This window comes from Pelophylax lessonae (assembly GCF_965119305.1).
Source record: "Pelophylax lessonae genome assembly, chromosome: 1".
In the NCBI taxonomy this organism is placed as follows: Eukaryota; Metazoa; Chordata; class Amphibia; order Anura; family Ranidae; genus Pelophylax; species Pelophylax lessonae.
The window spans coordinates 476,309,692-476,326,884 of record NC_138768.1 but is presented as its reverse complement, the minus strand read 5'-3'; the positions used below and the strand labels follow the sequence as shown (position 1 = coordinate 476,326,884).

Genomic DNA, 17,193 nt, shown 5'->3' with positions numbered 1-17,193 from the left:
CTGACAGGCTGACCCCCCACCCCTTCAACCTCTGCAGCAATGCCGGCAGCACTCATACGTTTATTTCCCAAAGACAACCCCTGAAGGTGGGTTCACCGTTTCTTTTGAACACTTGTCTTTTTGAGCATCCTCCAGAGGGCAGTGGAGAGCGCAAAGAAAGACAGAGGGAGAGCGTGCAGCTGGAGGGCATGCAGGGGAGACGCCGCATGAGCAGAGCTGATCAGTGAGACTGGGATCGTGACAGCGGGACCCCCCACCGGCAGGTGACAGAGACAGGGAGACCCCCCCCCCTGGTGATTACAGAGCGACCCCCCCCGGTGGGGGACAGGAAGCAATCGGCGGTGAAAGCAGACTGAGGACCGGACTCCACTGACAGGCACGTGAAAGGCAGGGGACAGTGAGTGAACGGAGCTGTGGATAGGGGAATCAACAAGTGCTGGGATGTGCCGATCAGCTGAGGGACGAGGGAGCCGGCTCTGATTTGACAGGGATCTGACAGCAGACCACGGGCAACCCGGCAGGTGGACTGGGAGTACTCTTTGCGACAGGGAGTACCCTTTGCGACCAAGAGAACCCTAGTAACAGTAACTGCCCCAGAACTGCCACCCCTGAGCTTATATCCCCAACATAATGCAACTTGGCATATATTTTTTGGGGTGTACCAAGTCAGGACTGGCCTCCCTAGCGCTCCTCCTTCTGTCGCCCTGTCGGCTAAACCGTAAAAATACTTAGAGAAAACAAAAATGGCCTTTAAGAAATATAAAACAGAGGGGACATTATCGGCTTTCCAACAATATAAGTAATGCAACAAGAAATGTAAAAACAGAATTAGGGTGGCTTAAAAAAACTACGAGAGAAACAAAGCAGAGGAGAGCAAGACAAACCCTAAGAAATTCTTTAGATTTATTAATAGTAAAAAAAGCGAGGTCAGAGCATGTTGCACACATAAATAACGATGAAGGGAGGATGGTTACAGATGACACAGAGAAGGCAACTGTACTAAATGCTTTCTTCTCCTCCTTTTACACAAGAAAATGAGGGGTATACTGCCCACGACAGTATTGTTAGCAGCACATCACAGGACGTACTGCTGTGGCTAACAGAGGCTAGAATCAATCAAGGAAAGACTTGATAAAAATAACACAAATAAATCACCAGGACCAAACGGGTTATACCCAAGAGTACTCAAAGAAATCAATCTGGTTATATCTAGACCGTTGTTTCTTATCTTTGCGGACAGTATACTGACAGGAACTGTACCAGCTGACTGGAGGAAAGCCAATGCGATAACCGTATTCAAAAAAGGGCAGAGACATATTACGGGAAACTGCAGGCCAGTCAGCCTGACAGCAATAGTATGTAAATTATTGGAGGGGATAAAGGACTATATCCAAAAATTTGCTGAGGACAACAGTATCATTAGTAGTAATCAGCATGGGTTTACAAAGGGACGTTCCTGCCAGACCGATCCGTTAACATTCTACGAGGAGGAGAGCAACAAACTAGACAGGGGGAGGCCTGTTGAAGTGGTGTATCTGGATTTGCGAAGGCATTCGATACAGTTCCCCATAAAAGCTTAATCTACAAGCGAAGGACTGCAGGCATTGACTGCAAGGTTTGTTCTTGGATAGAAAACTGGTTACAGGAGCGTGTCCAAATGGTGGTGATAAATATTGTGTCCTCAGACTGGTCTGGAGTGGTAAGTGGGGTACCCCAAGGCTCTGTTCTGGGGCCAATTTTTTTTTTTCTGTTCTAATTTTTTTTTTTAATTCTGTTCAATTTATTCATAAATATAGGACGACGGGATTATTAGTTCAATTTTCGTTTTCGCAGATGACACAAAAATAGGCAGGGCAATAACTTCACATCACGACATAGAAATCTTACAGAAGGACCTGAACAAAATAAGAGTGGGCAACAACATGGCAAATAAGGTTTAATGAGGAGAAATGTAAGGTAATGCACTTGGGGGCTAAAAACAAACGCAAACTACTCACTACGGGGGGAACCTCTGGGGGAGTCAAGGATGGAGAAAGATCTGGGGGTCCTAGTGGAAGATAGAATAAGCAATAACATGCAATGTCAAGCTGCAGCTGCCAAAGCCGGCAGAATATTAGCATGCATAAAGAAGGGGATTTATTCAAGAGATAAAACTATAATCCTGACACTTTATAAAACTCTGGTCCAGCCACATCTGGAGTATTCTGTCCAGTTCTGGTCGCCAATCCTCAGAAGGGATGTGCTGGAACTGGAAAGAGTCCAAAAAATGTGAAGGTGTACTCACTTTTGTGAGATACTGTATACACATACATACACTTCTTTTTTTCCAGCAGAAAAGTTACCCGTGTACGTTTTATCCCCCCAGGACTTTCACAACTTTTGTTGCCTGTCTCTGGACTCGTTCTATGTTATCAACATCTTTCTGTAAGGATCTAGGCATAGAGGAACTCACTCATAAATATGCAAGTTGTCTGTGACGAGTGACTGAAGTAATTGGAATTAGTTATTCCCTGGTCATTACAGAGCACACTCTTTACGTCCGGGAGGAAAAAAGACAACCTCCACATACAGAAATGCTTCCTCACAGTAATACAAAATATAACTGGATACAAACATTTATTAGGTAATAACACCAGGGACAGTTTATCCAGGAAATATTCAATTGCCTCTTGGGGGGGGGGGGGGGGGAATTGGATAAGAAGGAATTGTTTTCCACTGCTGGAGCAAAATGCATCATGCTTTATTGGGGTTTTTCCCTCTCTAAACTGTGTGTATAGGAAAGTGTATATGGAGGTTGTTAATTTTTCTTTTTTCTCTTCTCCATTGCTGAAACTAGATCAGGGGTCCCCAAACTTTCTAAACAAAAGGGCCAGTTTACTATCCTTCAGACATTATGGGGGCCAGACTGTGGCCATTAGGAATAGAAATGGTCCTGGTGTCAGTGGGCACAATAGCGCCCCATCGTTGGGGTCAGTGGGAGGAATCCAATCTTGTATCGGTGGAAGAAAAAGTGCCCCAAAGGCTGGATAAAGGCAAATAAAGGGCCACATCTGGCCCCAGGGCCACAGTTTGGAGACTACTGAACTACATGGAACTGGATACAGTACTGGTAAAAGAGGTCTAACTAAAAATGGCTGAGCAAGTCAAACCTTTGTTGTGTCAGAATTTATTAAAGTGGTTGTAAACCTTTGATTTTACTATACTTATCTGCTCTGTGCAATCGTTTTGCAAAGAGCAGCCCCAATCCTCTTCTTCTGGGGCCCCCGGCAGTGCTCCAGGCCCCTCCTCTTCATTGGGTTTCCCCATAGGAAGCCATTTACCCTGGGGGCACCTGTGCAGGCTCGCTCCAGAGTCCCGCTGCTGCGTCCATCGACAGACAGCGGGACTTAGTCCCGCCTCCCACTCCCATGTCACAGGATTTGATTGACAGCAGCGGGAGGGAGCCAATGGCTCCTGCCATCAACCTGTCCAATGAGGAGAGAGACAGAGGCTGGAGCCACTGCACTCATGCACATTGCTGGATTGGATCGGACTCCGGTAAGAAAAGGGGAGGGGGGGGGGAGGCGAACTGCAGAACAGAATGTTTTTCACCTTAATGCAGGGGTGTCAAACTCAATTTCATTACGGGCCACATGTACATTATGGTTGCCCTCAAAGGGCCAGTTATATCTGTAAGATTAGATGTCCAGAGCACCCCACGCCCCCTTATACCCTTATAAGAGAGGTGAAGAACTCCCTACCATCAGAAGTCGAGTCACCCACCCTTCCTTACACCACAATGCTCCCTCTGAACTTGTGCTGCTGCAAGGAAGAAGGTGGATCTGGGAGGAAGAAAGTACAGGGCCTGGAGCAGGATCAGAGGAGGGCTGGGGTCAGCTTCCAGAGTCTGCTGCATGCTGAGACCAGGGGAGGCAGAGACAAAGTGGTGTTGTGACTACACAGAGAGGTGCAGGATCTGTAGGAGGAGTTCTGCCCTCCTCTCTGCTGTGGACTGCTGAGAAGGGGGGTGGTCAAAGACGAGCCTTTCTTCAGCTGCATAGAGAAGCGCTGGATCTGGCAAAGGATTTCTGTCCCCTCTGCTGCCGACTACTGAGACGGGGGGTGCTGCAGGAGAGGTGCAAGGGCCACATGAAATAGCCTGGGGGGCCGCATTCGGCCCGCGGGCCTTGTTTGACACCAGTGCCTTAATGCATAGAATGCATTAAATGAAAACCTTGAGGCTTTAGAGCCACTTTAAACTCTACAGTTTTCAACTGCCAGATTAAAGCTAGAATAGATTTCATTTGCTCCTATGGAGTCGATTTCTTTATGAACACCCAAAGCACAGATGGGCGTATGTCCCCTGTTGACTATTGTATTTTGAGAGCTGCAAGGTCTGGCTGTCAAAAGAGTGGCAGGTGACTGGCTGCAGAGACAATTTTGCCAACATTTCTCAGCCTGGCTCCTTCAGCAAAAGTTGATTGAAAAAAATCTTTTGTTGAGCTGTCAGGGCAACCCACTGTAGACGTTTTGCCAATTTAAAGAAGGTCTAAAATATGGCAAGCTTAAGGCTCGGTTCACACTGGGGCGACACGACTCTGTACTACTTCGGGGGCGACTTGTGCATTCCCATGCACCACGACTTCAGAGCGACTTCTATGGACTTCACATAATGGAAGTCTATGCAAGTCGCTCCGAGGTCGCCCCGAAGTAGTACAGGACCCTTTTTCTAAGTCGGAGCAACTTGTGTCGCTCCTATTAGAACAGGTCCTAAAGGTGTCGTTAAATGATAAAACAAATTCAGTGCCTAAACAAATAAATCTGACATAAATGTGTAAATTTATTAATTCATAAACATCCAAGAAGAGATCCTTATAGAGACAAAAATGCACAGTGCAAAGAGTCCATCAATAAATGTGTCACCAAAATCCAATAATCCATTTTGAATTTACACCATTTCACTGCCGAGTGCACACCCCACTCACAAGCCACTTAACAGGTAAGACCTCTAACACCCATGGATGACGTCCTATTGGACAAAATGTGTCAGTTAGGACTAAAGCGGTGACATCATCAGGCCCTCTGGGGTGTTCATTGTGTTTATCTGTTTTACATGCAATCTCCTAATAAATGGTGGAATTTTTATACTACTAAACTAGGAGTCCCTCTTTTGCCTTTATTCTTTGAGCTTCATCTGTGGGCTGCCCTGGCTATTTGGAAGCCATTTTCCTGAGTCCAGGATTACGTCATCCATCCCAGTGGGATATCACCCATAAGTGCAGCCAGACCTCCATCTTTGAGGTCTTACCTGTTGGTAAATGACTTATGAGTGGGGTGTGCACTCGGGGTGAAATGTGTATATTCACATTGGATTTTGGTGACACATGCATTTATTGACAGACTGTTTGGACTGTGCACGTCTCTCTCTATAAGGAACTCTCCTTAGAGGTTTATGAATTTATTTGTTCATTTACACATCTAGGCCAGATTTGTTTAACCACTTGCCGACTGCTCACAGTATATTTACTGCGGCGGTCAGCCCCTCACAGGCAGAGCGACGTAGGTCTACGTCGCTGGCCTGTGAGGCTCTGTGGAGTGAGCGTGCTCCGCCGAATGCGAGCTCCCGCTCGGTCACGGACCCCCCGCGCGTGTGCCCGGCGGACCCGATGTCCGCCAGGCACTCGCGATCGTCCGTGACACCGGGAGAAAGGCAGGTGGCTAATGTAAACAAGCCGCCTGTCATTCTCCCTTGTGTAAGAATGGTGATTATACGGTTCTACTATGTAGGACCGTTGATCACTGTTCTTACAGCTCAAGCTACAGCCAATCACAGTTAGAATCATGCCCCTAGGGACACACACCACCCCTCCCTCTCAAAAAAAGTTAACCCCTTCACTACCAGTGTCATTGTACAGTAACAGTGCATATGTATAGCACTGATTACTGTAGTAATGTCACTGGTAACCCCAAAAGTGTCAAAAATGTCAGTCAAGGGTCCGATCTGTTCGTCCCAATGTCGCAGTCCCGCAAAAAAAAAAAAAACACAACAAAAATCTTAACCTTAGTAAACGCAATAACTTTTGCGCAAGCCAATCAAAATACGCTTTTTGTGATTTTTTTTTACCAAAAATATGTAGCAGAAAACAAATTGGCCTAAAATGTTAAAACATTTAGATTTTTACATTTTTTTGGGGTGAATTTCATATAAAAAAAAAATGTGAAAAATAATGCTATTTTCGCAAAATTGACGCTCTTTTTTTTGTTTATAGCGCATGATCAAAAAAAAAATTAAAATCGCACAGGTGATCAAATACCACCAAAAGAAAGCTCTGTTTGTGGGAAAAAAGGTACAGCATCGCACGACCGCGTAATTGTCCGTTAAAGTCACGCAGTGCCAAATCGCAAAATAGGCCCTGGTCAGGAAGGGGGTAAAATCTTCCGGGGCTTAAGTGGTTAAGCACTGAATTTGTTTTAGTATTTAAAGGGTTGGCATTTTTCTGAATTATTAATGCACTAGTACGTTTTTGTTTAAATTTACTGATAGAGATATATATATATATATATATATATATCATAGTTGTATAGTACTTGTATAAAACAGGAAAAAATCCACCCTAGGTCTAGCAAAAAAAAAAAAAAAAAAAAAAAAAAAAAGGTAAGCAGCCACCTTACCAGCTATATCAGCTGTAAATGATCAATAAAAGTAAGAAGCGGCGCTAAATTATATCAGCTGTAAATGATCAATAAAAGTAAGAAGCGGCGCTAAATCTCAATAGCGCAATCATGAATAATTACATGGTAAATAATGTAGCATGAAAACCACTAAACATGCAGTGAATAAAATTATGAGCAAAATAAATCATTGAAAAAAAAAAACAATCATATGAAAGTAATATAATGAAATGGGTGCAAAATCCAGGTGTTAGGTGAACAAAAAGTCCTTTCAATGAAAAAGTCCTTTTCAACATTAAACAAAAGTGTCCATAAAGTGCAAAAAGTGTATAAGTAACGTTGATTGATGAAATCCACCACCAAGCACCAACACTTAGCATACACTTCTTACCAGATAACAAAGACCATAAATTATAATGGTCATAAAAGCACAAAAATAACCCAGCATCCGAGATAGGTGGTGGCTGCTCAGCAGCAGCTGCAAATGGATCGGGAATAAAATAAAATTAACGAGCACAGTGAAGCCTGCTAACATTTAAGTCCTTTTATTTAAAATATATAAAAAAGTACCTTGGATGAGTTGTAAACAGGCACAAATGAGTAAAAACTAGAAGCCCGTCAGCTCTTGAGAAAGGAATGCCGTGAGTGACGGCTAAGCAAGCGTGATGTCTTCAGTAACAGCCAATCCTGATGTTTTTAATCAGTGACGTCTTCCCAGGGGCAGGCCGAACGTCAGATACTATTTAATGAGTACCTGAGGTCCGGCCGCCCCTGGCAAGACGTCACCGATGAAGAAACACATTGGCACTGGCTGTTACTGGAGACATCGTGCTTGCTTAGCCGTCACTCACGGCGTTCCTTTCTCAAGAGCTGACAGTCTGCTGGGTTTTACTCGCTTGTGCCTGTTTACAACTCATCGAAGGTACTTTTTATACATTTTAAATAAAAGGACTTAAAGGTTAGCAGCAGGCTTCACTGTGCTTGTTCATTTTTTTTTTTAATTCCCGATCCATTTGGTCCACCCACTGCAAATCTGAACTAGTAATAAAAGAAAAATATTTCAAACCTCTGCACATGCAGAAATGAGTGTCACAAAAAAAGATGTAAATGGTCCTTAAATAGCCTTCTGAGAACTTCCACAATTTAGTCACTCCGACTGTATTCACAGCCTTTGAGAACGTCACCGGATGTGACGAAGCGCGTCAGTACGTGGACCGCACAGCGTAACTCACGTGGCACACCGTTGGAACGCAAGCCAGAATCACCTCCGCTCGCCACTCTGCATGGTCGTAGTGTATGTCACGGATATCAGCACAATATATCCTTGCTGGAACCTGCTGATTTGCTGTTAAACCTTGCTCTTTTTTGGGAATAAACCTCTTATTACAATATCACACTATCTGGAGTTTATCTTTTTATCCTATTACAACCTGAGCTGCTCTATGAATCCGTGAGGAGGAAAACCACCAGCGGCAGAGGAGGATCCTTAAAGGGAACTTGCCATTAAGCTTGATTGGTCTCAATATTATACGATATGTGAGACCCACTCTATTTGGTAAGTTACCCACCTTATAATTTATTGCACGGGAAGAAGGCTTCAAGCACCTGCACTTTTACCAGTCACTATTTATGGTTTTTGAAAGAGCACTGGCACATCCCCTAAGAAAAGGGATTTTTCACGGATTTTATATTTTAAATAGTTTTTTTTCACATATTTATACTTTGAATATTTTTATACACAAGATGGACTTTTATTCATAAATTTTATGTTTACAAATTGTTGATTTTGGATGATTGATTGGCACTAGTTGTTTGCACAGTTGCACTTTATTGGGAATTTATGTTTTTATGTATCATTATTGCACAGATTTATGGTTTATATACTTTTAGCATGCGCTGTAGATAGCCCTATTTTTAGGACTATTTTTATCACTCCGACTGTATGTCTTGTCTCTATGCAATTTTTTTTTGGGGGCGGGGCAAAGCACTCTGGGCTGTAAATATTAAATATATGAAGGAATAGAGGTAACTATATTGTGTTAAAGTTAACCTGTCACCACAGGGTAATTCAAAAAAGCCCACCTGTAAATAATTGATGGTTGGATAGGTCAAATGCATACCTCCCCTGCTGGCAACTGTTGTTTCTCCCACTGGCTCATACATCCCTTACCGATGTATGCACCTGTGCAAAGAACCATGGCACCTGGTGGGAGAGCAAGAATTCAACTCAAGTAAGCATTCAAACCTAGCAGATGAAAAAAAAAAGGGCCTCTTTAGGCCTCATGCACACCGGACATGATCAAAATGGCAGTAGAAAGCTGTAGCTGTAAAAGGAGTTTTTCAGCAGCATTTTCAACTTTTTTCAGCTCTAGCATTGTTTAGCTTTTTTTTTAGCAAAAACTATACTCCCACAAAAGCTTATGGCTCAAAAACGTTGATAAATGTCGAATAGCATTTTTTCAGCTTTTATCAGAGTGGAGCGTTTTTACAGCTGAAAAACTCCTCTTAAACCCACTAGTTGTGGGTTTTTTCCATCCAAAAAAAGGCCCTTGCCAAAACCTGCTGATAGCAGCCTGTGTCTGCATGGACACATAGGATAACATGCTGGGGAGTTTACTGGCTGCAGAAAAAAACATCTGATGCTAAAAACAGCAGCTGTAAAAATGCCCAGTGTGCATGAGGCCTTATAGGTGAACTTTCCTGCAAAAGTGACCCTATGGTGAGACAGTGTCCCGTACTTCGGTGTGTCCTTTTTCAGACACAGAGCTTTGATTACAACTCTGTCAGCACAGTCAAACCTTTTTGTAAAATATTTGGACTCCAGCACATAGCTTGAATGGAATTTCCCCATGGACTTCTATTGCACTCTTGAATGTCTATTTAATGAGAAAGGAGTAGAACATACAGCTATATGTTAAATGGCTTGTCAGTTACTGAAAACACCTACATTCTTAACATAACTTTCATTGCTTACATTAAAAGGTTAGTCCCTAATATGAATTACCATTTAAAAGACCAATGACTTTCAGTTTACAGCTCATGAAAATGACACAAAATATAAAATAAAATTATGATGATTTCAGCATACACTTGCTGTAACCCCACCCTCTGAGCCTTTGCCACTGGATTCAGATAGTGATGCTGGGAGGAGTCTTGCAGAGCTAGCATGTCATTGCCTTCCATTCTGCGTCTCCAACAGGGAACTACAGTGCCCATGATTCAATCTACAGTGGCATAGGCAGGGCATAGGTGGACTGAAGGTGAGAAAAGTGGGCGAAGCCTTGGCAGGCATGTCTTGCAAGTTGATTGAGACACAAGCGCCGCCGCACTGTAGTCTTTTAAGTAACGGCATAACGCAAAAGGGGACAACGGAAAAATTTGGAAAATTAGGAAATATTGGCTCCACAATAAAAGAAAGCTGACAAGCTCAAGGGGGAGCAGGTAAATTTCTATGTTTACTTGCATTTACATGACAAAAGGCAGACATATTTTAAATCCTACTTCCTTGTTTCACATAGATTTTTATGTTTTGACCTTAGTTCTACTTTAATGCATTCATTCACTGTTTTTATATATACCTTTTGCAACAGCTGGATAGTGAGGAAACCGCATCAGAGTCTGTGGGAAGAAAAGACTAAATAAATACAAAAAAGAAAAATCTAGATTGAAAATATACAATAAACATGAAAAATTGTGCAGGATTTCTAAGATTAGGCTATATTCTAAAAATATCTGTTGAGCATTAATGTAGAATACATCCCATCTGATTTTGGCTATATGGCAGAATTAAACACCACCCACAGCTCACACTAAATCCATCATAGAATTGGAAAGAAAAAAGTATTGAATAAAATCCATTGTGTATGTGCAAGCGAGAGGGACACACAATCATGTAAAAAAAAAAGTACACTCAATTGTTACTTTTTCAACACATTTGAACAAGTAAACAGTAGATATTTGCTCAATGAAAAAAAAAAATGCAGATTTGCCACATATGAAAAAAGTATGTACACCCCGTCATTTACCACCATTTTAAATGCAGAAAATGAAAATCAGGTGTTCCGGATCAGATGTCAATGATCATAACCTCCAGGGAGTATACAGATGGAACCTGCCGTATTTAAACTGAAAGTAAAACCTCCTATCCTTTTCAGCCAAGAAAGCTGCCATCTTGGCCTCTGTTTATTTGAGCCATTGGAAGGTTTGACAGTTTGGTTGAGGTTACAACCAATGTGACAGTTGGCATGTCTGGCATGCCGGGTTTGTAACGTTTTTTTGAAACTATTAAATCGATGGAGTTATTCGAGACTTATTCTCTCTGGAGAAGAGACGATTGAGGGGGGATAGGATATCAATGTAGAAAAACTGTACTGGCGACCCTAGCATAAAGAACAAACTTTTCAGAGAAAGGAAATACAATAAGACACGTGGCCACTCACTAAAACTAGAGGAAAGGCGGTTTAACCTTAAAGCGGAGTTCCAGCCATTTCACTCACCTGTCCAACGGTCCAGCGATGCGGCCGCCGAAGCCTCGATCCTCTCCCTCGGCGCCGGCATCATTGCTGTGGGCACCCGGCTGTGACAGTTTGCGGCTTCACAGCCGGGTACCCACTGCGCATGCGCGAGTCGCGCTGCACGTCTTGATTGGCCGGCAATCTTCTGGGACCTCTGACATGTCCCAGAAGATTGCAGGGAGGGAAAGGGAGAGGAGAACTTCCGCTCAGGGCGCCGCGGTGCTCCGAGCGGAAGTGGGAGCGGGTACCTGTCAAAACTAGGTACCCGCTCCCCCCCAAAAAAAATGACATGCCAAATGTGGCATGTCAGGGGGTTAGAATACCTAAAGCGGAAGTTCCACTTTTGGGTGGAACTCTGCTTTGAAATACGTAGGGGGTTCTTCAGTAAGGATGTGGAATTCGCTTCCACAAGCAGTTGTATCAGCAGGGAGCATCGATAGTTTCAAAAAACTATTAGATGGGTTAGATGGGCACCTTAAAGACCACAACATACAGGGGTATTCAATGTACGGTTAACAGGAGACACACACACACACACACACATCATAGGTTGAACTGGATGGACTGATGTCTTTTTTCGACCTCACTATGTAACTATGAAACTATGATGGGTTTACGTCTGCTTTAAATCTTTCTCTCAGTCTGTAACAGTCTGGCCAAGTTGGAGGACACTTTTGTAAAGGTGAAATTATCCTTTAAAGGCTAAGTCCACCTTTCGTAACAAACAGGCAGTGGCGGCTGCTGCTCGAAATTTTTTTTTGGGGGGGGGGGGGGGGGCGGCTCAAACAGAAAAATGTAATAGGCATTGCTTTGCGGCAAAAAACGATGTAAAAAATTGTATGACTTTGAGGTCACAAAAGTGTGAAAGGGGCCTTCAGTAATTAAGGTATAGCGTGCCCCCTTTCAATGCAGAGAGACCAGCGTGCCCCCTTTCAATGCAGAGATGCCAGCGTGCCCCCTTTCAATGCAAAGATGCCAGCTTGCCCCCTTTCAATGCAAAGATGCCAGCGTGCCCCCTTTCAATGCAGAGATAATATTATAATCTTCTTTTTCTACTTTACAGTTCTTTTCACATTCTTCAAAACTTTGCTTCAATCTTCCATCTTTTACTGATTCAATATAAGTAATACCATGTGATTTCATATACAACATACTCTCTTACTCATCTGATACAGGTATACGCTACTACTTATATTACTGCAATTTCTTCAATTTACAATTTTTCCTGTGTGGCGCTATTCGCCCTTGCCGCTGACCCTCTGCGTCCTCAGCTCCCGTGGGAGGCTTTTGGGTCTATGCCTCGCCATCTTTGCCAGCTATTGCCGGGGCTACCATGTAAGTTGTGGGACTGCGGGGGCTATCCCCTCCCTCTCCCCCCCTCCCCCTCTCAGCTTTTAACAGCCACCATGTTATGCAATGTTCTTATATGTATTTTTTGTCTATAGATACGGATCATACACCTACTCTTGAAGAAGTGGCAATACTAAGTCCGCGAAACGCGTCAGTTACAGATGTTATGATTTTACTCAAACTACCTACATGATTGTCCATTGCTATGCTGGTTCTTTTAAGCTGGCTTGGGGTTTATTTATTATTTGTACCACGTTCGTTTTTATATATGCCATACAATATGTGTTGTCCTGTACATTATGTTTATCTGATATATGTATACAACAATAAATGTTATACTCTGCCCTATCAGCCTTGTCATGGTCATGTCTCTCACACAAAGTCCCAACCTTTTGCTCTTTTTCTACATTTCAATGCAGAGATGCCAGCGTGCCCCCTTTCAATGCAAAGATGCCAGCTTGCCCCCTTTCAATGCAAAGATGCCAGCGTGCCCCCTTTCAATGCAGAGATGCCAGCGTGCCCCCTTTCAATGCAGAGATGCCAGCGTGCCCCCTTTCAATGCAGAGATGCCAGCGTGCCCCCTTTCAATGCAGAGATGCCACCGTGCCCCCTTTCAATGCAGAGATGCCATCGTGCCCCCTTTCAATGCAGCCCACCACTCGGAAAAGAGCATGCCCTTCCAGCTAACAGCAGTGAGAGTGAGCCATCATGTAGCAGAGCCAGACCGCTGTTCTCCATGTATAAGTAGCAGCCATCTGTGCTGCAATCCAACACACTCCCTGTGAATTAGAGCCGGAGCCCACTACTCAGCAACGAGCAAGAGCTTTGCTGAGTTACAGGAGCTGAGTATTACAGCACAGATTCCCAGCTGGTTATCACTGTGAAATGACAGTGGTCATCTTACAAGGCAATAAGAAAAAAAAAAAACAGTGTTGTCTCATAACAACTTAGAGGCAAAGAAATAAGTGCTACCCTGTGCTTACATTTTATAGCTATCTAAGAAAAAACCTTTTGCATGTTATAACTGATTGTGCAGACACAAATTACCAGTGCTCATTAAATGGTTAAATAGTAAGCCTCAGGGAAGCAAATAAACCTTTTCGCAATTTGTTTTTTTTTCTTTTGCTTGTTTTGCGCTCTCAGACAACTTCAAAGTGAGATTTTGAAAATGTATAGTTCACTTTCAGTCATATGCAAATGCAGATAGCTACTCGCAGACAGAATGCGAATAAGGCGATCGATGGAGAGAGAAGTGGTAAGTATTTTTACACATATAGGGACGCGCTGTCAGCAAAAGTCACAGAGAAAACTTACCGTTAGTTCACCGGTAACAACTTTTCTAAAGAGCCTTCCAGGACGGCCCAAACATGAGAGATGATAGGCTCCTCCTACCGGAAACACAATCAATTAAACACAGTTAAAAGGCCCCACCCTTCCCTCCATCCTCAGTTGTAAAAAAGTATCTTCCACAACCAGATCTCTTGAGGGAAGTGTTAAACATTCAGTCCATAGGTACTTACCCCTTTTTAACTTGTTTGCACCCTTTGATAGGGCGGGTAGGCCGGCCGTCCTGGAAGGCTCTTTAGAAAAGCCGTTACCGGTGAACTAACGGTAAGTTTTCTCCAATCGCCTTCCAGGACGGCCCAAACATGAGAGGATACTAGATTACCCCTGGCCTACCTTAGGGTGGGACAACTGCCTGCAAGACCTTGCGTCCAAAGGTTAGGTCCTGTTGAGACAGAACTTCTATCCTGTAGTGTTTCAGGAAAGTGTCGTGGCTGGACCAAGTGGCTGCTTTGCGGATCGACTCCCAGGATGCTCCTGCTTTCTCGGCCCAAGATGTTGCTAGGGCTCTTGTAGAATGTGCATTAACTTTTACAGGAGCTGGGACACCTGATGCCTTATAAGCGCTGGCAATTGCCTGCCTGATCCATCTAGATATTGAAGGCTTAGAGGCCTGCAACCCTTTCCTGGGTCCAGAGTGGAGGACTAAGAGGTGGTTTGATCTTCTGAAACTCCTTGTCCTGTCTAAGTAGATGAGAAGAGCTCTTCTAACATCAATACAGTGGAACCTTTCTTCCTTGCTGTTTTTAGGATTGTCACAGAAAGAAGGTAAGTTAATTTCCTGTGTTCTGTGGAAAGGAGATGCCACCTTCGGTAAATAGAGCGGATCTGGTTTTAGAACTATCCTGTCCGGGCAAACCGTCATAAAAGGCTCTTTGATAGAGAGGGCCTGGAGATCTCCTACCTCTTCTTGCTGAGGTGATGGCCAGTAAAAAGGTCAACTTAAGAGACAACCTTTGGAGGGGAATTTCCCACAAAGGTTCGAAGGGAGGCCTAGATAACGCCTCTAGGACCCTTGTCAGGTCCCAAGGTGGGAACCTGTCTTTTAACAAAGGAGTAACTCTTTGTCTGGCTAACAAAAATCTCTTTATTAGCGGCTCCCTCGCCAGACGGGTGTCAAGGAACACTGAGAGGGCCGCAATTTGTACCCTAAGGGTGTTAATGGCCACACCCTTATCCACCCCTTCCTGTAGGAACTCTAGAATTACAGGGGTAGAGGGGGAAACAAACCCTTTTTGCTTGCCCCAGGTACAAAACATCTTCCATACCTTAGTGTAGATTTTTTTGGTAATAGGTTTCCTGCTCAGCAGGAGAGTATCTACAACTCTCTGTGAGCTACCCTTTGAAATTAAGAGCTGGCTTTCAGTAGCCAAGCTGTCAACTGAAAAAATTCCAGGTTTGGGCAGAAAACCGGACCCTGAGATAACAGCTTTTGTGAAATCGGCAGGTGCCACGGGGGAACTAGTGCCATGGACTTTAGAGTGGCAAACCAAGGCCTCCTTGGCCACCAAGGGGCAATTAGAATCAGCCGAAGATCCTCTGAGTGGTTCAGTTTCTGAAGAACCCTCGGGATCAACATCAGGGGAGGGAAGGCGTAAGCCAGACTGAAGCGAACAGATCTACTTCTGGTGTTCCGAACCTCTGGGTTATCTTTAGGAAAATTTTGGGATCTAACTCCCATTCCCCCTCCTGGATAAGATGACGACAGAGGAAGTCTGCTTGCAGATTGTTTTCCCCCTTGATGTGGACCGCTACTAGGGAGATCACTCTTCCCTCGGCCCAGCCTAGGATTGAGGTAGCTAGATCCAAGAGGGGTCTGGATCTGGTCCCTCCTTGTCTGTTCAGGTATACTACCGTCGTAGTATTGTCTGAGAGTATTAGAAACTCCTTGTTGAGGATGTTCTCTCTGAAGGCTTTCAAGGCCTCTCCCACAGCTTTCAACTCCCTGAAATTTGAGGAGGCTTGCATTGTTTCCAACTCCCAGACTCCCTGTGCTTGGGCTCCTTCCATGTGAGCCCCCCAACCCTGGGTACTGGCGTCTGTGGTGATTTCTACAGGATCCCATTGTCCCCAGGGCCTGCCTCTGTCCAAGTTGGTCTGCACTTTCCACCATTTCAGGGATTCCCTGACCTGAGGGGTGAGGATGATTTGTTCGTCCAAGGACTCCGTTTTCCTGTCCCAGGATGATAGATGGAAAAACAGAAGTTCCCTTGCGTGTAGCTGTGCCCAAACCAACGCTGGTATACTGGCTGACATGAACCCCAAAACTCTCAGAACTTCTCTTCTGGAGCAGGATGGGGAGTCCTCTAACGCCTGGATCGCGGAGACTATTTTTTCCCTTTTCTCTTGGGTTAAAAATAGTTTGAGCCTTTGAGTCCACCAGGAACCCTAGAAAGTTCCGTAGTTGGGATGGTATCAGAGCTGACTTTTTTAGATTGATGAGCCATCCTAAGCTCTCCAAGACCTTTATTACCCGACGGGTATCTAGATCTACCTGGATCTCGGATTTCCCGAAAATCAGCAGGTCGTCCAAGTAGGGAATTAGGGCAATCCCTAACATATGTAGGTGTGCTACTGCCTCTGCAAGAACTTTCGTAAATATCCTTGGACTGGCAGCTAGACCGAAGGGCAATGCCCTGAACTGCCAATGAGTCGTTATCCCCTCGTTCTCTATGGCAAACCTTAAGAACTTTTGATGTTCTGGGTGGATGGGAACGTGCAGATAAGCGTCTCTGAGATCTAAAGTGGTCATGAAGACATCCTTTAGTAAGTTCTTTCGTACAGAATAGATTGTTTCCATTGAAAATTTTTTGTACGTCAGGAACTTGTTGAGTTTCTTTAAATTTATGATTAGGCGGAATTTGCCTGATGGTTTTGGGACCACGAACACATGGGAATAGAACCCCTGAAGATGTTGATCTTCTGGTACTGGAGTTATTACCAGTTGCTCTGCAAGTTCTTGGATTCCCTGCAGCAGAGCCTGTTTTACGAGGTTTCTTGGGGACCTGGGTTAAAGTAATTGTGGTGGGTGGAATTGTGGTGAATTGAAGGCGGTAACCTTCTTGAATTAGCTTGTAAATATACTGAAATTTCTCTCCATTGAGTGAGAAATTGGCTCAGCCTGCCCCCCACCTTGATGCTGGCGTCACTTGTTGTCTCTTGAGCCTGCGGTGGAGGGAAAGAGCAGATTATTTCTTTGTTTTCCCTTCCTGAATCCCCATCTCTTGTTGGGTTCCCTTTTTCGTCTATTTTGACTTTGTTCCTGGGGGCCTCGAAAAAATTTCCTGGGAACATCCTTCCTTTTTACTGGAAATTTCTTACCCCTTTCCGAGGA

The 17,193-nt window shown here is 44.1% G+C and overlaps 1 protein-coding gene across 8 annotated transcripts in view; it reads right to left on the bottom strand.

Moving 5' to 3' along the window:
• The window catches only part of APBA3 (amyloid beta precursor protein binding family A member 3), a gene marked incomplete at its 5' end in the record, with an annotated part of 179,559 nt that overhangs the window by 144,948 nt on the left and 17,418 nt on the right, over window positions 1-17,193 (bottom strand). For 5 of the 8 annotated variants that reach the window (XM_082243765.1, XM_082243771.1, XM_082243767.1 and 2 more), the window contains 2 exons: window positions 9,450-9,527; window positions 10,230-10,269. In XM_082243765.1, coding sequence (XP_082099891.1) covers window positions 9,450-9,527; window positions 10,230-10,269 — 118 coding nt within the window. The remainder of the gene's footprint in view (window positions 1-9,449; window positions 9,528-10,229; window positions 10,270-17,193) is intronic. The other 3 variants (XM_082243768.1, XM_082243769.1, XM_082243770.1) reach the window with 1 other exon arrangement.